The sequence below is a fragment of the Microcebus murinus genome, chromosome 16 (genome assembly GCF_040939455.1).
Source record: "Microcebus murinus isolate Inina chromosome 16, M.murinus_Inina_mat1.0, whole genome shotgun sequence".
Lineage (NCBI taxonomy): Eukaryota > Metazoa > Chordata > Mammalia > Primates > Cheirogaleidae > Microcebus > Microcebus murinus.
The window spans coordinates 64,919,451-64,945,085 of record NC_134119.1 but is presented as its reverse complement, the minus strand read 5'-3'; the positions used below and the strand labels follow the sequence as shown (position 1 = coordinate 64,945,085).

Below are 25,635 nucleotides of genomic sequence, written 5' to 3'. Positions count from 1 at the left end.
AGCCCAATGAGAAGCCAGTGTGACTTCTCAGTCGGCAGCCAGGACCCAGCATGCTCAGTGCCTTGAGCAGAGCAATGTGGCTACAGGAGCCCTAGGGAGGGGCCTCACCCATGTAGTTGGGGAGGTATTTCAAGGAAGGCTCCCTGGAAGAGGGAATGTGTAAACTGAGACCTGAAATATGAGTAGGTGGGTGTGCTCTAGGCAGAAGGGACAAATGTGTACGTGCTATGTTGAGAGAGGCCCTTGGCCCATCCCTGCTCCAGCCTTTCACCAGACCTGGCAGCATGTGTTCGTTCGTTCATTCAGCAGACCTTCATTGCACACCTTTTGCCCTGGCTCCTTGCTGCTGTTGGGGACAAAACAGTGCCCAAGACCAGCCCCTGCCCTTATGGCTCCCAGCAGATGATATCTGCTCGAAACAGGATTTAGCCAGTGACAGGAATTCTAGGCATTCTTGGCCTTCTGTGCCAAGTTTCAAAGCCAGGGAGCCTTGGCAGAGAGTGTCACTTTTGAGGAGCTGAGGAAAGCTCGCTCTGCTTGGAGCGTAAGGAGCAAGGCAGGCAGTGGTAAGAGATGGTGCAGGGCCCTCCTTGGGCCAGGATGCGTCCCTCTGAGCTGGTGACCAGCCCTGGGCACAGGTAACAGCTGGGCTGGGCCTTTCTCAGGCTTAAGCTTGTTTTCACGCATGTGCTGGCAAGCGTGGAAGAACAGCTGTCCCTCCCATCCCCTGCGCTCTTCCAATCTTGCCCCCACTCTCTGCTCAGGTGCGTTCCCAGGCCTTGCTGTTCATCAAACGCATGTACGAAAAGGAGCAGCTCCGAGAGTACGTGGAGAAATTTGCCCTCAACTACCTGCAGCTCTTGGTCCACCCCAACCCACCGTCTGTGCTGTTCGGAGCCGACAAGGACACAGGTTTGGTGCAGGTTCATCAGCTGTGTATTTAGCACTTGCTGCGTCCTGGGGGAAGACAACTTGGCAGTAATGACGGAATGGACAGGACTGTGTGAGCTTGGGTGGGGGCGCGTCTCACCCAGCCCAAGAGGTCGGGGAAAGACCCAGAGGACAAGGAGAGCTAGCCAGCGGTAGGGCTCCAGGAAGGACCAGGCCAGTTCCCTCAGCAAAGCCCCAGGTGCCCCTGGGATTCAGACAGGCAGACCCAGGCCCCAAGTAAACAGACCATTAAATGGGAAGGTTTGGGGCCGTGGTGGGGAAACACAAGACCTGGCCTAGCCTGGGTGCTGGGAAGGCTTCCCAGGAGAAAGTCTGCATGAGGCCAAGAAGCTGAGCAGGTGTGACAAAAGGAGCTGGGGAGTGGTGGTCCCAGCAAAGGGGACGGCAGGCACAGATGCACAGGCACAAAGGGCCCTCAGGACTGTAGGAAGGGGCATGTGACTGGCATAGAGGACAGCTGGCGATGGGCTAGGGCCACCCCATACAGTGCCCGGCAAACAATGCAAGAGGAAGAGCTGGGGGGTTATCCCAAGGCCACAGGGCAGTCGTGACAGGACTTTGAGCAAGACAGGGATGGGTCAGAATCGCACTGTAGAAAGCTCTGGCTGCGGTGTGGATTGGTGGTCAGGGGAGGGTAGAAATGGGAAGCATGGTCCCACCCCACTTCCCTGCCCTAGGACAATTTGGTCCCTAATCCAGCTCCCTTGTCTGCCCTCCCCCTCTGCCGGCAAAGGACAGATGTGGGGGGTGGGAGGTGGGGGAGGAGGAGAGTACGAGTGAGCCTGATGCCCAGCCCCTGCCCTGTCAGAGGTGGCAGCGCCCTGGACCGAGGAGACGGTGAAGCAGTGTCTGTACCTCTACCTGGCCCTTCTGCCTCAGAACCACAAGCTCATCCACGAGCTGGCGGCCGTGTACACCGAGGCCATTGCTGACATCAAGCGGACGGTGCTGAGAGTCATTGAGCAGCCGGTGAGGCCCCCAAGCCCTAGGTGCCACCTACTCGTGGGCAGGGCTGAATCCCCAAGTTCGCCTCTCCTCCAGTGTCTCCACCTCCACGTGTGCTAAGCATGAAGGGTCATCACCCCAGGCCGACAGCTCTGCAGCTCTCAGGTGGTCCACACGTTGTCTGTCAGTTCATGAGAAGACAACAGGGTGGCCCAGCGGTTAAGAGCCTGGAGTCGGGCTGGACGAGGTGACTCACGCCTGTAATCCTAGCTCTCTGGGATGCCAAGATGGGAGGATCGCTCAAGGTCAGGAGTTCAAAACCAGCCTGAGCAAGAGTGAGACCTCGTCTCTACTAAAAATAGGAAGAGGGCTGGGCGTGGTGGCTCACGCCTGTAATCCTAGCACTCTGGGAGGCCAAGGCGGGAGGATTCCTTGAGGTCAGGAGTTCAAAACCAGCCTGAGCAAGAGTGAGACCCCGTCTCTACTATAAATAGAAAGAAATTAATTGACCAACTAATATATATAGAAAAAATTAGCTGGGCATGGTGGCACATGCCTATAGTCCCAGCTACTCGGGAGGCCGAGGCAGGAGGATCGCTTAAGCCCAGGAGTTTGAGGTTGCTGTGAGCTAGGCTAACGCCACGGCACTCAATCTAGCCTGGGCAACAAAGTGAGACTCTGTCTCAAAAAGAAAAAGGAAGAAATTATTTGGCCAACTAAAAATATATAGAAAAAATTAGCCGGGTGTGGTGGCACATGCCTGTAGTCCCAGCTACTCACTTGAGCCTGGGAGGTTGCTGTGAGCTAGGCTGACGCCATGGCACTTTAGCCTGGGCAATACAGTGGGACTCTGTCTCAAAAAAAAAATAAAAAGCCTGGAGTTGGACATACCTGGGTTAACGTTCTGCTGCTCACTTTCTCACCACGATCTTAGGCCCCTTCAGTAAAAATGGGGAACATATTCCAGTCCTCCCAAGCTGTTGCAACACATCCATGAACTCGAGCACATAAACACCTGTGTTGCTATCACTATTTATGAGCTGGCCCTCCCCTATATGTCTAACAGGAATCTTTTGCTGTCATTACATAAAAATAAGTTCTTCCTGCTCCTCTGTCTCAAGCCACAGGGCTGCCCACGAGAGAAGCAACTCGGTAGCAAACTGGCACCCGAGATATATAGACTGTCTGCCCTTCTAATTTACACCTGGATTTGAAACCACTTTTTTATATCTCTGTTCTTGACCTTTTTTTATTATGCAAAATTTCCAACATAAACAGAGAATCATACGTTAGTCCCCACATACCTGCCGTCCAGATTCACTGGTGTCCTTACCTGTAAAATGGGGATGATGGGCTTATTGTCAGGAGGAAGCAGTTTGTATCTTCATTTTCAAGGTGGGCCAAAACTGTGGTTTGCAGAAAAGTGATCCCACTGGACCACAAGCTCATCGAGAGCAAAGACTGTCAGTTTCAGTTGTTGGGCCAAAGCGAAGCCTGGCCCCCTGGGCCCTGTGTTAGGTGCTCGCAGCGGGACAGGCTCCGGAAGCAGCAGCAGATTGAGCCCTGATCTGGGCACACAGCCAAGCTGGGCCCGTGGCAGTCACGGAAGTGGTGGGCAGGAGCCTGAGAAGTCTTCACTGAGGGATTGAAGCACAGGTTGGGTCCCAGATGGCAGAATGAACGGCCCACAGGGAGGACACCCCGAGTCCCGGCACCCTCCACCCTACCTGTGAACCCCAGGCCTCTCCTAAGCTCTCCCCCTGAATCTAGTCATCCCCGTCTCTATCTCTAGATCCGAGGAATGGGCATGAACTCGCCAGAGCTGCTCCTCCTGGTGGAAAACTGTCCCAAGGGAGCAGAGACGCTGGTCACCCGATGTCTACATAGCCTCACAGACAAAGGTGCCCCCCAGAGACCTCCACCTTTCATCTTTTTCTCTTTCGCCTGGGCCTTCCCCACTTCTTCCCAGTCCCGGGGGATCAGCTCTTGAGTCCTCAGATGGTTTCCCCTCTTGTGGGTCTCCCCACCCTTGTGCCTCAGTTTATCTGTCTGGGACAGCGCAATGCCAACTAGGGCCAAGGATTCCTGCTCTGAAACTGAGTAGCCCCTTGCCTGCCACATACCCCCTCCTGATTCTTTCCCTGGTGCTAATCCTCCCTCGTCCCACCCTTGGCCCCCAACGTTGTTTTTTCTGCTGCTTCCACTTGCAGTCCCCCCCTCCCCAGAGCTGGTGAAGCGGGTCCGAGATCTCTACCACAAGCGGCTGCCGGACGTCCGCTTCCTCATCCCGGTGCTTAATGGGCTGGAGAAGGTATGGAGCGGGCTGCCCGCCTGCCCCGCAGCTGGGACATGCTGTGCTGGGGGGACAGAGCAAGCTCCCATCAGCAGTAGTTGAGCCAGAGGCAAAGAAGAGAAGGTGGGAACATACGACACTGGAGTCAGAAATCTTAGAAGCCACCGAAACCCAGGAACCTGCTTAGGAGCATGTTCCTGGGCTCTCCACACAAGGGAGCAGTCTCAGGTCTGCCTCCTCCTCCCCTGACCTCAAGCAGGTCATTTCCCTTCTTCTGTCCTCACTTTCCTCACCTGTCAAACGAGGATCACGGTGAGCCCCCTTGTGCGTAGGCGTGCACGCACAAGGTTGTCCAGAGGCCGCACGGAAACCACAGAGGTAGCACTGTGCCCAACATGCAGGAACGCACCCCCCCAACCGTCTGTGTCCCCTGACGGGCACTTGCCCCTAGTGACCCGTGGGACCTTGGGTGAGCCTCCATTTCCTCCTGTAGCAGGGGATGACACTTTCCCCTGGCACACTGTCCTGCGCGGTGGCTCGTGTGTGTAAAGTGCTCAGCCTGGTCCAGGGTGCCTGTGGCCTGCGAGGGGAGTGAGCTGGGGAGACAGCTCCGCCCTGAGGGTGCAGAGGGGTGATGAGGGAAGGGAACATTGGAGGGACTTGGTGAGCCTGGAAGTGGGGGTGACGGTGTATCTGACCCACGCCCACCTTCTCCCTGTAGAAAGAGGTGATCCAGGCGCTGCCTAAACTCATCAAGCTCAACCCCATCGTGGTGAAGGAGGTCTTCAACCGCCTGCTGGGCACCCAGCACGGTAGGTGATGCGCGCCTCCCCCCCAGGGCCTGCGGTACCCCGGCCCTGTTTCTCTCCCTCAGGCCTCCTGAGGGAGGCCACCCAGGTGGCCAGGCAGGGGTGAGGTGCAGAGTGCCGGGAGTGGAGGAGCTGCATGGTGCTACCTTCAAGGAGAGAGGGTTCATCCATCACCCTGGGGTACCAGTGGGACTTGATGTCTCAGCATGTCCTAGCACTCCTAGGCCACCGTCCATGGGAGAGGGAGGCTGTGGAGCTGGGGGCTGACCGTCTAGAAGTGTTTTCCCTTCTAGGATGCAGTCACTCTCCAGCCTCTAGGGTACAGAGTCCCTTAGGCGGGGGCCAGGGGCATTTTATTTGAAATGGTCAAAAAGAAAAAAAGATGTAATCCTAGCTCTCTGGGAGGCCGAGGCGGGTGGATTGCTCAAGGTCAGGAGTTCGAAACCAGCCTGAGCAAGAGCGAGACCCCGTCTCTACTATAAATACAAAAGAAATTAATTGGCCAACTAATACATATAGAAAAAATTAGCCGGGCATGGTGGCACATGCCTGTAGTCCCAGCTACTCGGGAGGCTGAGGCAGAAGGATCACTCGAGCCCAGGAGTTTGAGGTTGCTGTGAGCTAGGCTGACGCCACGGCACTCACTCTAGCCTGGGCAACAAAGTGAGACTCTGTCTCAAAAAAAAAAAAAAAGAAAAAAAGATAAAACTTTCAAGTTAGAAGACATGCCAAGTAATGTAGAACTGATTCCTTGCCCCTCACCTGGTGGCAAAGCTAGGGAAGCAGAGGAACCTGGAGGTTTAAACAACACAAAAGGCCGGGCGCGGTGGCTCACACCTGTAATCCTAGCACTCTGGGAGGCCGAGGCAGGCGGATTGCTCGAAGTCAGGAGTTCGAAACCAGCCTGAGCAAGAGCAAGACCCCATCTCTACTATAAATAGAAAGAAATTAATTGTCTAACTAATACATATAGAAAATATTAGCCAGGCATGGTGGTGCATGCCTGTAGTCCCATCTACTTGGGAGGCTGAGGCAGGATTGCTTGAGCCCAGGCTGACACCAGGGCACTCACTCTAGCCTGGGCAACAAAGTGAAACTCTGTCTCAAAAAAAAGCACAAAGAAGGGTTTGCGACCATCAAATTAGCCCCAGCAGAGGGCCGCCTCCCGGCCTCCTCCCCCAACCCCCTGAGCAGAGGGAGGCTCCAGCCGCTCTCTGCAAGTCCATGGCCTGGCCCCATCCTGCCCTGTCCTGCAGGTGCCCGTGAGCATGTGCTGTGTGGACTCTGCACGGGGCCCAGGCAATGAGCCGGTCCCCGCCCTGCCCTCAGAAGTGCATGGCTGGAAGCGGGAGCTGGCCGAGCGCGCTCTTCTGGGGGGGAGAGGAGTGTGTGAATCCCCAGGGGTGCTGCTTCACGCCCCATTTTTGTGTTGTCAGTTGCTTCCCCTGCTCTAGTCCTCTGTCCCCTCATCCCCCTGAAACTGGAGACACCTCGTCTTCATTCACTGCTCCCGCACTCCTGGGCTCTGTCTTCACTGAGGCCTCCGTACTGTCTCCCCCATCCCACTCCCACCTACTGCAGGTGAAGGGAACTCGGCCTTGTCCCCCCTGAACCCTGGAGAGCTGCTGATCGCATTGCACAACATTGACTCGGTGAAGTGTGACATGAAGTCCATCATCAAAGGTGAGGTGCTCCCCCCTCTTCAGTGGCCTGGCCCCTGCGGACCAGGGGGCAGAACCTCCGTCACCCACATGCCCCCTCTGGAATCTGCCAAGTTGAAGATTGTGCCACCCACAGCCCTACCCCAGAGCTCCGGAGACCCACCCTCATTCCTTTCCTCCCTTTCTCCTCTTCCACCGTCCGCCCTCCCAGATCTTGCCTTTTACAGCCCTGCGCTTTTCTGCCTCTGTCTAAGGCACTCATGTCACTCATGTACTTACTGTACGTTGGCACAGACTGGTCTTAAAGAAGTGAGGGGGAGCCACCTCCTGCCCTGGCCCGAGGAGAGGCAGGAGGCAGAGTGTGCAGGGAGCGGTGGCCACAGGCACAGCGGCAGAGCAGGCTAGTGCACAGGGCACTTGCTGGACCGGGGTAGATGCCAAGCCCAAGCTGAGGCAGGAGGGCCTGCCTCCATGGCAGGGAAGTTGGTGACAAACTGGCCAGCTCACAGTGGTCACTACTCATGAGCACTCATGAGCCAGGCTCTCCCTACATGCTCTTGCCAGTCCTCCTACGCTTCCCTGGTAAGTATGTGGCTTCCAGTTTGTAGACAAGGAAATGGAGGTTCCAGAGAGGTTAACTAACTTGCTCGGGGCTACACACAAGCTAAGTCGTGTAGTGGAAAAAACACAGAATCGGAAGTACAGTGGACCCAAGTTCAAATCCCAGCCCTACCAGTTCCCTGGTCTGAGGTCCACCTGCCCCAAGAGCTCCCCTCTGATCCTGCCCTGGGAGGTTTCTGGGCCAGGAGCTGTCCTGTCCCACAGAAATGGAGGGCCAGACTGTCACCCTCTCTGCTCAGAAGACAACTGTCCTTTGATTACTCTTCTCACCTTCGGAGGAGGGAGGGTGCTTCCTCTTTGTGCCACTTAGTTTCATGTTGCAGCTTGAAGTAGCTTCTTCAGTGACTCATTTCCTGTCTTCCTCAGCAGGTTCTCTGAGAAACTTTTAAGGTTAAGAGAGGAGCTTAATGAACATACAAACTCACATTAAAACTGAGCAGGCACTAAGGCCTCTAGCGGGAGAAGAGTAGGGAGGAAAGGATCTCGAAGGTCATAGTCCAGGAGTGTGGCCTTTGCACTCCCTGACCCCTTTGGTGACCTGAGGAAAGTTCTGGCCCATTCCCAAGGACCGTGTGCTCACGTGGCTTGTGTATAATTTGAGGGGATTCACTTGGCGCCAGCACCCCCGCTCAGGCCATTCGTGGACCCCGACTAGAGACCTCTGCAGCCCAGGCCTGTGGTGTCAGGTGGGCGAACCCAGGCCCAGGGAGAGAAGGAGCCTTGCCACAGGTCACACGCGTGGCCAGTAGCCAGGGCTCTGCAGGGGGCAGCAGGGCCTACTTTTTTGACCCCCAGTTTTCTTCTGGCTCGCCCAGGCCTGGACACAGCTTCCATTCCTACAGGGCTTTTGGCAGCCTGCCACGTGGTCTCCCACCAGCTGTCCCCACCTCCCAATCCAGCTAGTTCCCAGAGCACGTTTCTCTCCTGCTTGGGCACCAGTGGTCTTCCTGGTCGCATGAGCAACCCTGCGATAAGCTCCAGATCCAAACGTCCAGCCCTTTTTTGTGCACAGTTGGACTCCGAGTGCCCGAGAGTGTAAGCTGTCGTTCCCGGCACGTGCTCTGCCCATAAACCATCCTCTGTCTCTGGCTGGCTTTCTGTAACTAGATCCACCCTCAGGGGTCTGTCCCAGCAATTAAGGAAACTCCTTGAGCACTGCTTCTCAGCCACATCCTGGGTGGTGCTGGGGACACAGTGGGACGGCCTCAGCCCTGCTCTCCCAGGGCTCACAGTCGAGAGCGGGAGACCCGAGGTCCCTGCACAGGAACGACTCGGCAGGGCTGGGGCGACTCAGGGCAGGGCTGGGGCGGGCAACCCCGGCTGGGTCACAGGGAGGGCTTCCTGAGGGAGAGAGCTGAGACCAGGTGAAGATGAGTTGGGAGCGAGGTAGCAGTGGGGAGACAGTAGCAGGGAAGGGAAGAATAGAGCTGAGCAGTTGGGGGAGGCCTGGTCAGGCTGTAACCACTGAGGAAACGATGCCCAGGGCCCACCCACAGGGGGGCTCACAGCCAGGGAATTTGGCCTTGATCTCTTGAGAGCCTCTGGGAGGGATGGAATCAGGTTAGAGCTTTCCAGAGAACCCCTCAAGCTGCTGTATGGAGAGTGGGTGAGAGGCTGGGCGGGAGGCCCAGGAGGAGGCTGGGGCAGGACTGATGGGGAGGGGAGGGAAGGGAAGGGTCGATTCCAGAGGCCTTTGGGGAATAGAGCAGACAGGACCCAGTGACGGCCTGGCCATGGGGGACAGAGTGGGGGTGCTGCTTCGATTTCTGACAGGGCCTTGCCTCCTCCACTGTCTCTGCCCACTCAGCCTCCTTCCTGCCTGTCCTCCTGTAACGCTGGCGTCCTCCCCCTTCGAGCCCCACCCCTGTTCTCCATTAGCCTCCAGGGATGGGGGGGCCTCTCTTCTAGCTCAATAAAGACTTCCTGGTTGACAGACTCACATGGCAAGTGGTGTTTGGGGAAGAAGGGCAGCAGCAGCTCCTGGGGTCTCCCCGTTAGCACAATGACTTGGGGCACTGCCACCCACTCAGGGAAGAGGCCCCAAGGCCTGCCTTCATAGGTGCTCATGTTGTACCAGCCCTCTGGGTCCTTCTGGCACTGGGTGTTGAGCTGGGGGTCTCATTGTATGCCCATGTCCTATCCTCTTGTCCCTCCCTCCCTATTACTCTACTGACTATGTCCCTGTATCCTCCACACAACCTAGGTCTGGTGGCCCCGGCATCCCAGCACCAGCACAAGCCCAGTGTCCTGGGCAGGGTTGGGGGCAGTCCTTTGGCCAGTCTTCTGGTGGAGCTGGCCCATGGGCCTCTCCTGTCCTCTCTGGGAGGGCTGACATATCAGTAGCTGCCTTCCCTCTCCAGCAGGGGTGGGGGTGTCGCCCCCTCCCCCTGCACCCCGTCAAGCCAGAGTGGGTCCCCACGGGTTGGCAACACGTCTTTCCTGCCTCAGTCTTTCCCAGGATTGTCCTCAAAGAGAAGGGGACAAGGTCTCCCCATCCGCCCAGGGTGGGGCTTCCAGGAGTTGGTCGAGTCTCCGCCCTTGGGTCAGGCCTGCAGGTTTTCCAAGGGTCGGGCCACAGTGCGCCCGGGGAAGGGGCCTTCTGCTGGGTGGCGGAGGCTTCCTGTCTCCCTGGGGGCTTCAGGAAGCCAGGGCTGCCTCTCCCCTCGCACGGACAGACGGCAGGGCTTAGGCTTTCGAAGGGTGGGGGGGCTTCCGCCTCCCGGGCCACCTGGGCAAAGAGGACAGGCGCGCTCTCCGCCTCCTCGCAGCCACCAACCTGTGCTTTGCGGAGCGGAACGTGTACACGTCGGAGGTGCTGGCCGTGGTGATGCAGCAGCTGATGGAGCAGAGCCCCCTGCCCATGCTGCTCATGAGGACCGTCATCCAGTCCCTGACCATGTACCCCCGCCTGGGGGGCTTCGTCATGAACATCCTTTCCCGTCTCATCATGAAGCAGGTAACCCACCCCAGCAGCTGATGGCAGCAGGGCCCACTGAAGGGTGGCTTGAGGTGGAACCAGAGGGCTCCTTGCCTGCCTGTCCCCCTCTTCTCCGTCCTCCCCCACAGAGCGAGCCAGGCCGGGAGCAGGCTCGACTGTGACCCTGTGCCCTGCCTCCCGCCAGGAAAATACAGTGCTCCAGGGTCTCTAATCTGGCCAGCTACAGGGTGATGAGGGAGGGCAGTTGGGCAGCACAGACAGAGGTAGACTTCAGGGGGTGCGCACCCCGGGAGGGCTGTGGCTGCCCCTCATCCCCCACCACTGCACCGAGCCAGGATGCATCCTGGAGCTGAAAGAGGGTCCAGTTTCTTTAAGAGATGTTAGAAATTTGAGCTTTCAGAAATACCTTGATGAAACAAAAAGCAAAGCCCATCTGCAAACCCCAGACTGGATTCAGCCAACAGGCAGCCACTTCGCAACATCCAGCTTAGATGTTAAAAGTGGACTTAGACAGACCTGGGTTGAAATGTGCCCCTTTGTCCTTGTGTGACCCTGCCCAAGTCTCCACACCTCCCCGGGCCTCATCTGTTTCTCGGGAGGCTGGCATGAAGACGGAGACGGTGCTCCCTCCCACAGCACTGAGCCTGGGCTGGCCCAGGGAGAACTCTGGGAAAGGGTGGCTCTCCCAAGTGGCCTTCATGTTCCAGCGCCCTGGATCGGGAAGACAGTCTGTCTTCCAGAGGGAGGTCAGGGCTGTACGTAGCCAGGGGAATGTTGGATGGTGGGATTTGGGCACATCCTGGCAAGGTGACTGCCCATGTGCCCCCTCCCGACCGCTGCCTCCCTGCCCGGTCCAGGTGTGGAAGTATCCCAAGGTGTGGGAGGGCTTCATCAAGTGCTGCCAACGCACCAAGCCCCAGAGCTTCCAGGTCATCCTGCAGCTGCCACCCCAGCAGCTGGGAGCCGTCTTTGACAAGTGCCCCGAGCTCCGCGAACCCCTGCTGGCCCACGTCCGCTCCTTCACCCCCCACCAGGTACCCCAGGGTGTGGGGAGGATGGCCCCTGGGGACTTGGATGGGGGGCAGGCAGAGGGGAACCCTGCACTACCATGGAAGGCTCTGGAGGGTCAGGGACCCAGGATCTGGGGTGTCCAAGAGGGGTCTCCTGGCCAGAGCTGTCCCCAGCACCCCCTTGCTGCTCTTCACCTAGCAAGCACACATCCCCAACTCCATCATGACCATCTTGGAGGCCAGCAGCAAGCAGGAGCCGGAGGCCAAGGAGGCACCTGCCGGGCCCCTGGAAGAGGTGAGGGCCCTTGCAGCCCACCCATCTGGATTCCCCAGCCCCCCACCCTCACACCCCAAGCCAGCAAGGCCCCCCCACATCCTCCTCCTGACCCCAGCCACCTGCCTCTGAGCCACCTGTCTCTGAACTTGCTCCTGCTGAAAGGGAGTGGGGAGGGGGGACAGCCGCCCCCTCCTCCTAGTGCCCACAGTAAGAGCTGCTGTCCCTTATGCTGCCCCCAGCTTTCTGCCTCAGAGTGGTCTGTCTCTTCTCCACCGCCATCCTCTGAGAGCACCCCTCCCTGAGCTGCTGTGTGCCCTCCCTGCCCCCAGGACGACCTGGAGCCCCTGGCCCTGGCACCGGCCCCAGCGCCCCGGCCCCCTCAGGACCTCATCGGCCTGCGGCTGGCCCAGGAAAAGGCCTTAAAGCGGCAGCTGGAGGAGGAACAGAAGCTGAAGCCTGGAGCAGTGGGAGCCCCCTCCACTTCCTCCGTGTCTCCCTCCTCTTCCTCGGCCCGGCCCGGCCCCCCCGCGTCGGAGGAAGCCATGGATTTCCGGGAGGAGGGGCCGGAGTGCGAGACCCCGGCCATCTTCATCAGCATGGATGACGACTCGGGGCTGACCGAGGCCGCGCTGCTGGACTCCAGCCTGGACGGGCCCCTGCCTAAGGTAGGGACGACAGGCTCAGCGCCGCAGGGGGAGACCCTCCAGCCCCGGGTGAAAAGACTGGGGGGCGCGGCTGGGTGGGGCCACGCCCTCTGACCCGACGCCCCTTTCCTTCTGTCACAGGAGGCAGCGGCGGGCGGGTTGACCTCAAAGGAAGAGCGGAGCCCCCAGACCCTCGCCCCTGCCGGAGAAGACGCCGTGAAGACCCCCAGCCCAGCGGCCGAGGAAGCGGGGGACGCCGAGACCAAGGGGAACAGCTGACGGGGCTTGGCGGGGAAGGGGAGTGGGGTGGGAGCTGCAGGTGGGGGATGCGGTGGGGCTTGACCAGCGGGTGCTTTGCCTTAAAGAAAATTAAAGAGATGGTGGGTCTAGGGCGTGAGTGCCGAGTCGCCTCTGCCGCCGCGTCCGCCGTGGGCTGCGCGGGATCGGGATCCGCAGAGAGCGCGCCCAGGAGCCGGCTGCAAGCTCTCGGGCGCGGGACTGCGCCTGCGCCGAGACTGCCCCCGGCCCAGCGTCCCCGCGCGCCGCCCCTGGTAACGGCCCGCCCCTCCGCGGTCCTTGGAAACCGGCTGCGCTAGCGCTGCGGCTGTTGGGCGTGTGGCTGTCTGCAAGCCTTCCTGCCAGAAGTCCGCGCCCCCTTTCGAACCATGGGGGACCCACCGCCCTACCCTGAGCCCCCTTCCCAGGAGCCCGGAACTCGAAGGAGTTCCCAGGTTTCCGAGCCTAGCCTGGACCAAATTCAGTACCCGGCAGGAGTCCCCGAGGAGGAGATGCCTCAGATGCCTTACGGTCAGGGTCCCATGATGAGCCAGGCCAGTGTTCCGGGCTGGTCACAGTGGGGCGGCCTACCCCAACAGGAGAGCATGCCGATGTTCCCGCCTGAAGCAGCCCGGGTGGGCGACATGGAGTACCCATCCATGAACTTGGGCTTCCCCCCGGAGTTCCAGACCCTGCCTTATCTGGACGAAAGCCGGATCCAGGGCGCCGACCAAACCAACCTAATACTGCAGCAGCTACAGCGGGACCAAGGCAACCTCTTACAGCGCCTGGAGTCTGTCTACCAGGACCCCCGGTCCAACCTCTTGGACCAGTTCTACCAGAGAGATCCCCAGCAGTTGTATGAAGGCAGCCAGCCCGGGCCCTACATAAGGGACGACCCCGCCCTGCAGTTCACACCCTCTGAGCTGGGCTTGCCGCCCTACGGTGCAGAGGTGCCGGAGCCCGAGCCTCGGCAGCTGGCGGTGCAGAACGCCAAGGCCTACCTGCTGCAGACCAGCGCCGGCTGCCCCCTCAGCCTGTGAGAGGGGGCCGGGAGGGGAAAGCGTGGGGGACCCAGGCCCTGTCTCAGCCAGAGAAGGGATTGCCCCTTACAGAAAACCAGTGACTGCTCTGGGTATCTAACTCAGCTAGGACACCGGGCATAAACGCTCATAAGAGCTAGCATTTACTTACCAGAGACGTGCCAACAGCTCATTCTTGCAGCTGAGATTAGCACACCCACTATCCCTATTTTGCAGAGAAGGAGACTGAGACACAAAGATGTTAGGTCGCTTATCCAAGACCACACAGCTAGCTAGGATGTGGCTGAGTCAGAACGAAAGAACAAGTGATTTGGCTGCAAGCCCTGGTCGAGGAAGCTACTTGCTAAAGCCTCTTAGCTGCAGTCACAACACACGACTCCCAGCCTGCATTAGCGATTCGTGAAGCGCCCATTCTAAGAGAATGGACAAGAAACATCAAATGGCAGGGTCAGGGCTAAGGTGAAAATAAGGCAGGGTAAGAGGGATAGGGAGAGCATGTTACATAGTGTGAGGTCAGGGAAGGCCTCTGAGGAGGTGACATTTGATTAGGGCCTGAATGGGAGGGAGGGCACCTTGCAGACAGCTGGACAAACAATGATCCTAGCATGGGGCACAGCACGTGCAAAGGCTTCGAGGCTGGCTGTGTTTGAGCAATAGTGAGGAGGGCCTGGTATCTGGAACCAAGGTGGGGAGAGGGAGCGTGGAAAGAAATGAAGTTGATTAAGCAATGGGTTTTGCCAGAAAACACAAAGCTGACCCCGTCCCTCCAATGCTCAGAACCCGCCGTGGCTCCCCATTGCCCTCAGGCGGAATTCCAGGCTCCTCACCACAGCCCTCAAGATCCTGTATCGTTCAGCCCTGCCCACCGTATAAATGCATTTCTAGTCACTGTCTGCTCCTTCCTTAGATCAGAATTAATGGTTTGCTGTTCCTCAACAAGTTCCAGCTCTTGTGAGCTTCAAGGTCTTTTCTGGAAAAGCCCTGCCCAAAGTCTCACCTCTTCTTACATTTCCCAACTACAGTGATAAAGGGGTTTCCACACAGCAGAAGGTTACATGAACATGCTTTGAAATCAGCCTAACCTGGTTTGAAATGCTCATTGTGCCAGCATTGTGTGACTTGGGGACCTTAACTTTTCTAAACTCAGTCTCCTCCTCTGGAGAGTGGTGATCATAATTTTTCCTCTGATGTGTGGTTGTGGTGAGGAGTCAACATTGCCCTCAAGTACCCGACTTGGTGCTTGGCTTAGGGGCATGGAAATCATCACGATCCTATCATCACTCTGGCCCCTTCTCCTGTGCAACTGCCCTCCCTCACTCCACTCCGGCCACACTGAACCTTCTCTATGTCCCTCCAACATGCCAGGCGCACTCCCTTCTCAAGGTCTTTGCACATTTCCAGTTGTATCATCTGCAAACCGTGACAATTTCCCTGTTTCCTTTCCAATATGGATATCTTTTCTTTCTTTCTTTTTTTTTTTCTTTTGAGACAGAGTCTCACTCTGTTGCCCAGGCTAGAGTCCCCTGGCATCAGCCTAGCTCACAGCAACCTCAAACTCCTGGGCTCAAGCGATCCTCCTGCCTCAGCCTCCTGAGTAGCTGGGACTACAGGCATGCACCACCATGCCCAGCTAATTTTTTCTATATATACCAATTAATTTCTTTCTATTTATAGTAGAGACGGTCTTACTCTTGCTCAGGCTGGTTTCGAACTCCTGACCTTGAGCAATCCTCCTGCCTCAGCCTCCCAGAGTGCTAGGATTATAGGCGTGAGCCACGGCGCCCGGCCTATCTTTTCTTTCTTTTTCATGCTTTATTGCATTGGCTGTGACCTCCAGTACAGTATTAAATAGAAGTGGTGAAAGCAGGCACCCGTGTTCCCAGGCTCATAGGGGAATTTATTCAATCTTTCATTGTTATGTTTGGTGTGTGCTGCAGGTTACTTGGGGCTACCTTTTAAAAATGACCTTCTATTCCTAGTTTGTTACAAGCATTTTTAATATTATTTATAAATTTTTAAAATTGCGAATTGGACAGTAGTGATTTCTCTGCAGCTATTGAGGTTATCTCCTTTACCATTAACATGTTAAACCTGATTAATTACATTGTTCTAATATAATCCAATGTAATCATGATGTGTCATCCTTTGCGCATCCTAGCAAGGGCACATCCTTTGCGCATCCTAGCAAGGGTGCCGCTTGCTAATATTTTGCTTAGGATTTCAGCATCCATATTTCTAAATGAGATTGGCATGGAATTTTCCTTTCTCCTAGTGTCTTAGAGTTTTGGTATCAAGATCATGCGAGACTCACATCATGTCTCAGGCCTTTGCATCTGCTGTCCCCTCTGACTTGAGGCACTGTTCTGCCCCCAAATCTGCATGGTGTGTCCTTCACTCGATTCAGATCCCAGCTTAAATAGCACCTCGGTGATGCCTTCCCTGGCCTCCCTATTTAAAATCGCACACCTTCTCCCACCCCTGACACTGCCAGTCCCCAAGCCCTGCTTTGTCTCCCTAGAAATTACCACCCCTTGCCTGACACCCTATACATCTTGCATGTTTGATTAATGTCGCTCTCCAGTTCCCGGTCAGCTCCCCCAGGGCAGGGGCCTTTTCTGTTTCCTACTGTGTCCCCGCACCAGGCACAGGGCTCCGTGAGCTGAGTCATGTCCCCCACCTCCCACTCCCTCCGCGGGAGGCAGGTATGAGCACCTGGTGAACCTGCTGACCAAGATCCTGAACCAGCGGCCAGAGGACCCCCTGTCCATCCTGGAGTCGCTGAACCGCACCACGCAGTGGGAGTGGTTCCACCCCAAGCTGGACACGCTGCGGGACGACCCCGAGATGCAGCCCACCTACGAGATGGCGGAGAAGCAGAAGGCGCTGTTCGTGCGCGGCGGAGGCGGGGCCGAGGGAGAACAGGAGATGGAGGAGGAGGTGGTGAGTGAGCGGCCGGCGGGGACGGGCGGGCACAGGCGACCCGCCACCCAGGCACAAGCCCCGCCTCAGCCCGGCAAAGGGGGCGGGGCAGGTGGCCGAGGGCCAGGACGCCTGCCAAGGGACTCGCGCTTTCCCCTGAGACCCCTGGAGCGCCGGGGAAGGGCTTGAAGCAGAGGACAGGCGGGCCAGCTCTGCTTTTTAGAAAGCTGGCTCCAGCTGCCACGTGCAGGTGAAGGCCGCTCTCTCCTCCCACCCCTTGATCCCTCCCTCCAGAAATTAATTCTGCCCTGCAGACGTTTTCTGTGAAACTCACAGAAATCCAGGAGAGAGAATGCAGGAGCCACAAAATGACAAATGCATGGCTCCGTGGGTGAGCAGATCGCCCCTGGAGTCTCTCTGCACTGAATTATTATTATTATTATTATTATTTTTGCAATCACACAAGAGGAGGTTTATTTTCTGGCTAGCCAGGGTCCAAGCCCCAGAGCACCAACGCAGTGGCCACTCTCGCAGGCAAGGACCCCGAATTAAATCGCTTCCCCCCCTCCGCCTCAGTTTCCCCATATATAAGTTGAGACCCGCTGAGAACTCTTCCACCAGGGCTCATTAATGTACCATCCTCACAATACGGATACTTTTCGGTTTGCCATGGGTTCAGGTCCCGAGAAGTTGAAAATACCATGAGTCAAAAATGCATTTGATACCCCGATAAACCCATCCTTAAAGTCGGAAATCGGAATTCGAACCATCATAAGTTGGGGACTTAATGTCCTGATCCCATGTTTCCAGAATTAGATGATGCATAAAATTTGGGGGAAGTGTTTGTTGTGGACTCTTAATAATTCTGACTCCCCCCTAAGGCCCCCTCCTAAAAGCTTTAGGAGCGCTGTCTCCATTCATCCCTGAAACCACCCTATAAGGCAAGTGCTGTACGTGATTCTCATTTTATGGAGGAGGAAACTGAGGCTCACAGGGCACGACACTAGGAGGTGCCGCGGACAGGACTAGGAAGGCAGGACCATGACTTCCAAAACCTGTGCTGTAGCCTCTACCTCATATGCAGGTGCTGCTGTCGCTCTGTGCTTGCTTCCGAGATTCTAGGATTCTGGCGACAGTGGGGTGACATAGTGGGAGAATGCAGGAGCCACAAAATGACAAATGCGTGGCTCCGTGGGTGAGCAGATCGCCGATGTGAGCACGACAGCTTTTTACCTGAAAATACGATTTTAAATTTCGGGCCAGGCGCCGTGGCTCACGCCTGTAATCCTAGCACTCTGGGAGGCCGAGGCGGGCGGATCGCTCGAGGTCAGGAGTTCGAAACCAGCCTGAGCAAGAGCGAGACCCCGTCTCTACTATAAATAGAAAGAAATTAATTGGCCAACTAACATATATATAGAAAAAAGTAGCCAGGCATGGTGGCGCATGCTTGTAGTCCCAGCTACTCGGGAGGCTGAGGCAGGATTGCTTGAGCCCAGGAGTTTGAGGTTGTTGTGAGCTAGGCTGACGCCACGACACTCGCTCTAGCCTGGGCAACAAAGCGAGACTCTGTCTCAAAAATAATAATAATAATAAAAATAAAAAAATAAATTTCAGACCGCCATTTTCACCTTGAACAGTCCCACCGCTGTGGAAATGCACCCCAGTCAACGCCGAGTCCCTGATGGCCCCGCCCCCTTAGAACTCCTGGTCGCTGGAGGCCCCGCCCCCTTGGAACGCCATCCCCCCAAAAGCCCCGCCCTGTTGGAATTCGATGCTATGGGAGGCTGCGCCCCCTTAGAAAGCCCAGTCCCTGGAGGCCACCCTCTTAAAACTCATAGCTGGAGCCCAGGCGCCATGTCTCACGCCTCACCCTGGGAGGCCCAGGCAGGAGTACTGCTTGAGTTCAGGAGTTTGAGGCCAGCCTGAGTAAGAGTGAGACCCCCAACTCCTCTAAAAGTATAAAAGTTAGCTGGGCGTGGTGGCACACTTGGTAAGTAAGGCAACCCACCAGTGCCCCGGGGAACAAGCAGCTTTCACCTTTCAGCTCCCCAACCATGCAGGTGTAGGACTTTGTCTCCCATGTGTTGTTGCCTCATGGCCCCAGCACAGCTGCTGTGGGTGGCTTTAGTTCTCACATCCCCATTCCAGGCAGGAAGAAGAGGGAAGGATGAAGGGAAAAGATCTTCTCCTTGTGTGTTTTTGCCTTTTCTTTTGTTATTGTTGTTTTTTGAGACAGAGTCTCACTCTGTTGTTTGGGCTAGAGTGAGTGAGGTGGCATCAGCCTAGCTCACAGCAACCTCAAACTCCTGGGCTCAAGCGATCCAGCTGCCTCAGCCTCCCAAGTGGCTGGGAGTTGTCCAGCTAATTTTTTCCATATATTTTTAGTTGGCCTCTTTCTTTCTTTCTTTCTTTCTTTCTTTCTTTCTTTCTTTCTTTCTTTCTTTCTTTCTTTCTTTCTTTCTTTCTTTCTTTCTTTCTTCCTTTCTTCCTTTCTTCCTTTCTTCCTTTCTTCCTTTCTTTCCTTTCTTTCCTTTCTTTCCTTTCTTTCTTTTCTTTCTTTCTTTTCTGAGTCTCACTCTGTTGCTCGGGCTAGAGTGAGTGCCGTGGCATCAGCCTAGCTCACAGCAACCTCCAACTCCTGGGCTCAAGCGATCCTCCTGCCTCAGCCTCCCGAGTAGCTGGGACTACAGACATGCACCACCATGCCCGGCTAATTTTTTCTATATATATCAGTTGGCCGATTAATCTCTTTCTATTTATAGTAGAGACAGGGTCTCACTCTTACTCAGGCTGGTTTCGAACTCCTGACCTCGAGCGATCCGCCCGCCTCGACTTCCCAGAGTGGTAGGGTTACAGGCGTGAGCCACCCTGCCCTGGCGGCCTTTTCTTTTCCATAAGGAACATTGTCCCCAAAGACGTCCCCTACATCTCGCGGAGCCAGAACTGGCTTTCCCAGCGTTTTAGGTCTCTTGGCTCTAGAGCATTCTAGAGGGGCCGGGCCGGGCAGCAGGGCTTCAGCCTCCGCCTGTGCCCCGCCCACCCCGCAGGCGGACACGGCGGTGCCCAACGTCATGGAGGCGGCCTTCTACTTCCAACAGGCGGGCGTGGGCCTGAGCTCGGACGAGAGCTTCCGCGTCTTCCTGGCGCTGAAGCAGCTGGTGGAGCAGCAGCCCATCCACACGTGCCGCTTCTGGGGCAAGGTCCTGGGGCTCAGCCGCAACTACCTGGTGGCCGAGGTGGAGTTCCGGGAGGGCGAGGAGGAGGGGGAGGAGGAGGAGGTGGAGGAGATGCTGGAGGGCGGCGAGGCCATGGAGGCGCACGCGGAGGAGGAGGGCGAGGAGGACGAGGAGAAGGTCGCCGACGTGGTCCCCAAGCCCACGTGGAAGCCGCCGCCCGTCATCCCCAAGGAGGAGAGCCGCTCGGGCACCAACAAGTACCTGTACTTCGTGTGCAGCGAGCCGGGCCGGCCGTGGACGCGGCTGCCCCACGTCACCCCGGCCCAGATCGTGCAGGCCCGGAAGATCAGGAAGTTCCTCACCGGCCACCTGGACGCGCCGGTCATCAGCTACCCGCCCTTCCCCGGCAACGAGGCCAACTACCTGCGGGCGCAGATCGCGCGCATCTCGGCCGCCACGCAGATCAGCCCGCTCGGCTTCTACCAGTTTGGCGAGGAGGAAGGGGATGAGGAGGAGGAGGGCGGCGCCGGGCGCGACTCCTACGAGGAGAACCCCGACTTTGAGGGCATCCCCGTGCTGGAGCTGGTGGACTCCATGGCCAACTGGGTCCACCACACGCAGCACATCCTGCCGCAGGTGAGGACCAGGCTTGGGTGTGGCCCTGCAAGAGCCCTATCGAGCTCTGACCCTCCACCAGGCCTTGGCCTGAATAATGTTTATTCCCCGTCCACCCACCCATCCATTCCTTCATTCGCTCCGCAGACCTGGCTGGAGAGTCCTCTCAGAGACCTTTGGGGCCAGAGGCACTTGGAAGCTCAGAAAGTGTCAGGTTTTAAAAAGGTGGCTTGGAGGCCGGGTGTGGTGGCTCACACCTGTAATCCCAGCTCTCTGGGAGGCCGAGGCGGGCAGATCGTTTGAGCTCAAGAGTTCAAAACCGGCCAGGCTCAGTGGCTCACGCCTGTAATCCTAGCACTCTGGGAGGCCAGGCGGGCAGATTGCTCGAGGTCAGGAGTTCGAGACCAGCCTGAGCAAGAGCGAGACCCCCGTCTCTACTATAAATAGAAAGAAATTAATTGGCCAACTAATATATATAGAAAAAACTAGCTGGGCATGGTGGCGCATGCCTGTAGTCCCAGGTACTCTGGAGGCTGAGGCAGGAGGATTGCTTGAGCCCAGGAGTTTGAGGTTGCTGTGAGCTAGGCTGATGCCACGGCACTCGCTCTAGCCTGGGCAACAAATCGAGACTCTGTCTCAAAAAGATAAAATAAAATAAAAAAATGAAAAGGTGGCTGGGGTGCCTCCCACACAGAGCATGACACTCATGCAAGGGCAGCGCTATAGCTGGTGTCTGACTGTCACTCTTTCTGCCGCAGAACTGAATATGCTCTCAGAAGTTCAGGGCGCGGGTGCTGCCAAATGGCTTCAGAAAAAACTGGGCTTTTAAAGCTTTGGGGATTTTCAAATTGTTGGAGGAGAGATTATGGTCCTGCCTTTATCAAATGCTTAGTGTGTCCTATTAGGGCCCTAGATGCCCCCTGGTCATATATTTACAGTCATATAGTCATTCACTCAGAGAAGCACCTGCTGTGTGCTAAGAACTCCCCATTCATTCATTCATTCATTCACTCAACAGTTATTGACTGTACAATGTTTTATGGACTCCAAATAACTCCTTTTGAAATCAGTGCAACCATCACGCCCATTTCATAGTTGATAAAATGGAGGTTTGTTGTATGCGGTGCACTTATGCTCATTCATTCATTCAACAAACATTGGCGTTTGAGTATCCCAATGTAACCCAACAACAATCCAATGAGAGGCCAGGCAAGGTGGCTCACACCTGTAATCCTAGCACTTTGGGAGGCTGAGGTGGGAGGATTGCTTGAGCTTAGGATTTCAAGACCAGCCTGAGCAAGAGTGTGGCCCTGTATCTACTAAAAATAGAAAAACTACTTGAGTGTGGTGGTGCACAGCTGTAGTCCCAGCTATTTCTGGAAGCTGAGGCAGGAGGATCTCTTGGGCCCAGGAGTTTGAGGCTGCTGTGAGCTAGGCTGATGCTTCGGCACTCTAGCCTGGGAAGCAGAATGAGAGACTCTTTTTTTTTTTTTTTTGAGACAGAGTCTCACTTTGTTGCCCAGGCTAAAGTGCCATGGCATCAGCCTGGCTCACAGCAACCTCAATCTCCTGGGCTCCAGTGATCCTACTGCCTCAGCCTCTCGAGTAGCTGGGACTACAGGCATGTGCCACCATGCCCGGCTAATTTATTTGTATATATATTTTTAGTTGGCCAATTAATTTCTTTCTATTTATAGTAGAGATGGGGTCTCGCTCTTGCTCAGGCTGGTTTCAAACTCCTGACCTCGAGCAATCTGCCCTCCTCAGCCTCCCAGAGTCCTAGGATTACAGGCGTGAGCCACCATGCCTGGCAGAATGAGAGACTCTATCTCAAAAAAAAAAAAAAAATCCAATGAGAGAGGCACCCGTGACACCCCCATTTCACAGATGAACACACAGAGGATCACATGGGCTACCAAATATAGCTGCAAAAGGGCGGGGATTTGGGGGTCTCTTTTCTCAAGGATGTATCCCAGCACCTAGAGCAGTGTCTGAATATGGCAGGTGCTCATTAAGTATGTGACAAATGAATCAATGCGTGAATCAACGTGTGAGTGGGGTCACACAGTCAGTGGGAGGGAGGGGGCCCACCTCACTGCAACAGCTCTGGCCCCTGACTTGTGTGACTAACCTTACCCTCCTGCTCATGCCTGGGTCCCCGGGGACAGGGCGAGTGCCCCAGTGTCCTGCCTGACCCTTCTCCTCCCCGGGTGCCGGCTGGGCTCTGTGCCTTGGGAGTCCACTTGACCTTCCCCCCACCCCCACCCTCAGGGCCGCTGCACGTGGGTGAACCCTTTGCAGAAGACAGAGGAGGAGGAGGAGCTGGGAGAGGAGGAAGAAAAAGCAGATGAGGGGCTGGAGGAGGTGGAGCAGGAGGTGGGGCCCCCCCTGCTGACGCCGCTCTCAGAGGATGCAGGTAAGGGGCCCCTCGTCTGGGCACCTGCCGGGTGAGGGCTGGGATAAACAGAGAGGCTGGGTGCCAAGCAATGCAGCAGGCGTGCTGCAGACACTGTCCCCAGGACGCACTGCATCCCCCCGCCCCGCAAGGGAGGTGAGGTGAGCATCCCCATGCCCTGGGTGCAGTCACTGAGGCTCAGACGGGCAAAGTGGCTTGCTGGGGACACAGGGAGGGAGTGGGGTGAACACTGAGCCCATGTTATTAGTTGTCGCAGTTCTCTTCATGCCCCCTGCCCTGCTCTTTGCTCCCTCCGTCCCCCCAGGGGCTGTGCAGGGCATGGGGACCCTCTGATCTTGCTGCCCCTCTCACCGCCCCCCACTGCAGAAATCATGCACATGTCAGCGTGGACCGCCCGCGTGTCCTGCACCCTCTGCCCGCAGTACTCCGTGGCCATCGTGCGCTCCAACCTCTGGCCGGGGGCCTACACCTACGCCACTGGCAAGTAGGTCTTCTCCCAGTCCCTCCCAGCAGGGCAATCCCTTAGGACTTTTGAGAGCCTAGTAGGGCTGGGCACATCACCAGGGTGGGCAGAGACCCCCTTCAGGAAGCCCCTGGGACTGATCCCTCACTCAGCTCCTAGGGGTTCCACCGGGACTAAAATAAGAAATCCCAGACTAAGGGTGTGAGCCCCTTGGATGAGAGAATGGAGGATCAGAGAGGGGAAGGGACTGGCTCAAGGTCACACAGCACTTGTGGCATTCAAACTTGGATCTTCTGCTGCCTGACTACAGGGGCAGAGTCTAGTCTCTGGAAAATTCTTCCAATTTGAAGAGTTTTCTCTCTGTGGGGCAGAAATCTTCCCCATCAGGATGCCCCACTAGCTGCTCCAAAGAGAATGGCAAGCTGAAGTCACCCTCCTGCCTGCCTCCCGACCCAGCTACACGCTCCCCACAGTCCCTGAGCAACCTGGGTCGCTCGCTGGGCGTCCCGAGAGCTCCTCTGGAGCCAGGGGATGGGCGCACTTACCAGCGCTGTCCACCAGATGGCGCGACGGACATTTCATAGAGTCTCCTTTCAACCTCCCATCCAAATACTAACCAGGCCCGTCCCAGCTTAGCTTTGGAGGAGATCGGAGGCGATCCGGCGCGTTCAGGGTGGTATAGCCACAGACTCCTTTTTCATCTCAATGAGAACCTGGGCTGCTTCCTATATGATTCACAGTCGCAGTGGGATTTTGTGTAATCGTGATACTTTAACAGATTCTTGGCAATTATGTTTTTTCTTCTCTGGAACCTGGGAATAGGCACGTTTGTTTTTGCCAATTCCCTTCTTATGGCCATACCCTAATTTGCCAACATCCCTCTGAAAACAAAAGATCCAAACTTGGAGCTCCACTCACCCCATCCATCCTCCTCCTCCCCCACCTACCTGTCTATCCATGCACCCACCTATCCATCCACTCACCTACCCAGCTACCCTCCCGTCCACCATCCATCCACCAATCATCCATCCATCCCTCTATTTTTTTTTTTTTCTTTATAAAAGACTCTTGAGGCCGGGCGCGGTGGCTCATGCCTGTAATCCTAGCACTCTGGGAGGCCGAGGTGGGAGGATCGCTCAAGGTCAGGAGTTCGCAACCAGCCTGAGCAAGAGCGAGACCTCGTCTCTACTAAAAATAGAAAGAAATTAATTGGCCAACTAATATATATATAGAAAAAATTAGCTGGGGATGGTGGCGCATGCCTGTAGTCCCAGCTACTCGAGAGGCTGAGACAGGAGGATCACTTGAGCCCAGGAGATTGAGGTTGCTGTGAGCTAGGCTGACGCCACGGCACTCACTCTAGCCTGGGCAACAAAGTGAGACTCTGTCTCAAAAAAAAAAAAAAAAAAAAATTAGCTGGGCATGGTGGTGCATGCCTGTAGTCCCAGCTACTCAGGAGGCTGAGGCAGGAGGAAGATCACTTTACCCTTTGCACTTGGATGTCGAGTGTGGATAATGTCGAGTGGATAATGAGAAAAAGCAAGCGAATGCAAAGGGTTAAGCCCAGGAGTTTGAGGTCCCACCCTTGAAGTCTAGACTGGGGCCTTTGAGAGAGAATGTTACAGTATCTCATTGCCCTTCCAGAAAGTTTGAGAACATCTACATCGGCTGGGGCCACAAGTACAGCCCTGAAAACTTCAACCCGGCCCTGCCAGCCCCCATTCAGCAAGAGTACCCCAGTGGCCCGGAGATTATGGAGATGAGCGACCCCACGGTGGAGGAGGAGCAGGCCCTCAAGGCTGCTCAGGAGCAGGCCCTGGCGGCAGCAGAGGAGGAGGAGGAGGATGAGGAGGAAGATGAGGATGAGGACCAGGATGACTGAGGCTTCTAGCCACTCCCCGAAAGCAGGTCAATACCTGTCTGTCCTTTATATATAGTTAGTATGGATTATATTTTCATTGTTGGTTTGCTTCCTGCCCCTGGAGGGCAGGAATAGAAGAAGGCAACTGCTCCAAATAAAACTTCCCCATGGCCTTATGGCTGAGTCTTTTATTCACTTGTTTGCCACATTTTTTTTTTTTTTTTTTTTGATATGGACTCCAATCCAGGACTCCTGTAGGGGGCACGGATGTTGCCTGGCTGAGTCTCTCCCACCTATTTCACTGATTCATTCATCAAGCCCTCAAACAATTATTGAAGTCCCTCCTAGCAGCCCAGCCCTGTGTTGGGGACACAGAAAAGTCCAAGCAGCCCCTGCCCTGCCTTCCCAGGGTTCATATGCCATAGGGAAGACAGACTCCTCCCCAGACAATGACAACCCAGATAGGGGAGACTAAAGGACTAACAGAGCTCCTGAGCCAACCGTTAAAGGGTCAACAAAAGAATGGGAAGGGAGTTCCAAGCATAGGGAACAGCATGTGCAAAGACCCAAGGGCAAGAGAGAGTGTGATCTGTTGGGGTAGTCTCTCAAACCTCATTTTAGGTGGCACATTGTGAGTGGTTATGGTGAGAAATGAGATTGAAAATAGAGGTTGCATGGGCCAGATCACTCAGGACTTAACTTGGCCCTGAGAGCACT

At 56.1% G+C, this 25,635-nt stretch overlaps 2 protein-coding genes across 3 annotated transcripts in view; both read left to right on the top strand.

The window, feature by feature from the left end:
• SYMPK (symplekin scaffold protein) overlaps nucleotides 1–12,517 on the top strand; it is a 35,855-nt gene extending 23,338 nt beyond the window's left edge. For both annotated transcript variants that reach the window (XM_012761467.3, XM_012761466.3), the window contains 11 exons: nucleotides 765–912; nucleotides 1,760–1,920; nucleotides 3,689–3,797; nucleotides 4,107–4,207; nucleotides 4,911–5,001; nucleotides 6,580–6,681; nucleotides 10,049–10,236; nucleotides 11,076–11,252; nucleotides 11,428–11,523; nucleotides 11,835–12,170; nucleotides 12,291–12,517. In XM_012761467.3, coding sequence (XP_012616921.1) covers nucleotides 765–912; nucleotides 1,760–1,920; nucleotides 3,689–3,797; nucleotides 4,107–4,207; nucleotides 4,911–5,001; nucleotides 6,580–6,681; nucleotides 10,049–10,236; nucleotides 11,076–11,252; nucleotides 11,428–11,523; nucleotides 11,835–12,170; nucleotides 12,291–12,428 — 1,647 coding nt within the window. In that variant the 3' untranslated portion in view covers nucleotides 12,429–12,517. The remainder of the gene's footprint in view (nucleotides 1–764; nucleotides 913–1,759; nucleotides 1,921–3,688; nucleotides 3,798–4,106; nucleotides 4,208–4,910; nucleotides 5,002–6,579; nucleotides 6,682–10,048; nucleotides 10,237–11,075; nucleotides 11,253–11,427; nucleotides 11,524–11,834; nucleotides 12,171–12,290) is intronic.
• Nucleotides 12,518–12,666: 149 nt separating this feature from the next.
• RSPH6A (radial spoke head 6 homolog A) lies at nucleotides 12,667–25,094 on the top strand. Its single transcript, XM_012761465.2, has 6 exons — nucleotides 12,667–13,464; nucleotides 16,171–16,408; nucleotides 19,435–20,199; nucleotides 22,450–22,594; nucleotides 22,961–23,078; nucleotides 24,702–25,094. Exons 1-6 carry the CDS (start codon nucleotides 12,815–12,817, stop codon nucleotides 24,937–24,939), a joined length of 2,154 nt encoding a protein of 717 aa, XP_012616919.1. The 5' UTR covers nucleotides 12,667–12,814; the 3' UTR covers nucleotides 24,940–25,094.
• The last annotated feature ends 541 nt before the right edge of the window (nucleotides 25,095–25,635 follow it).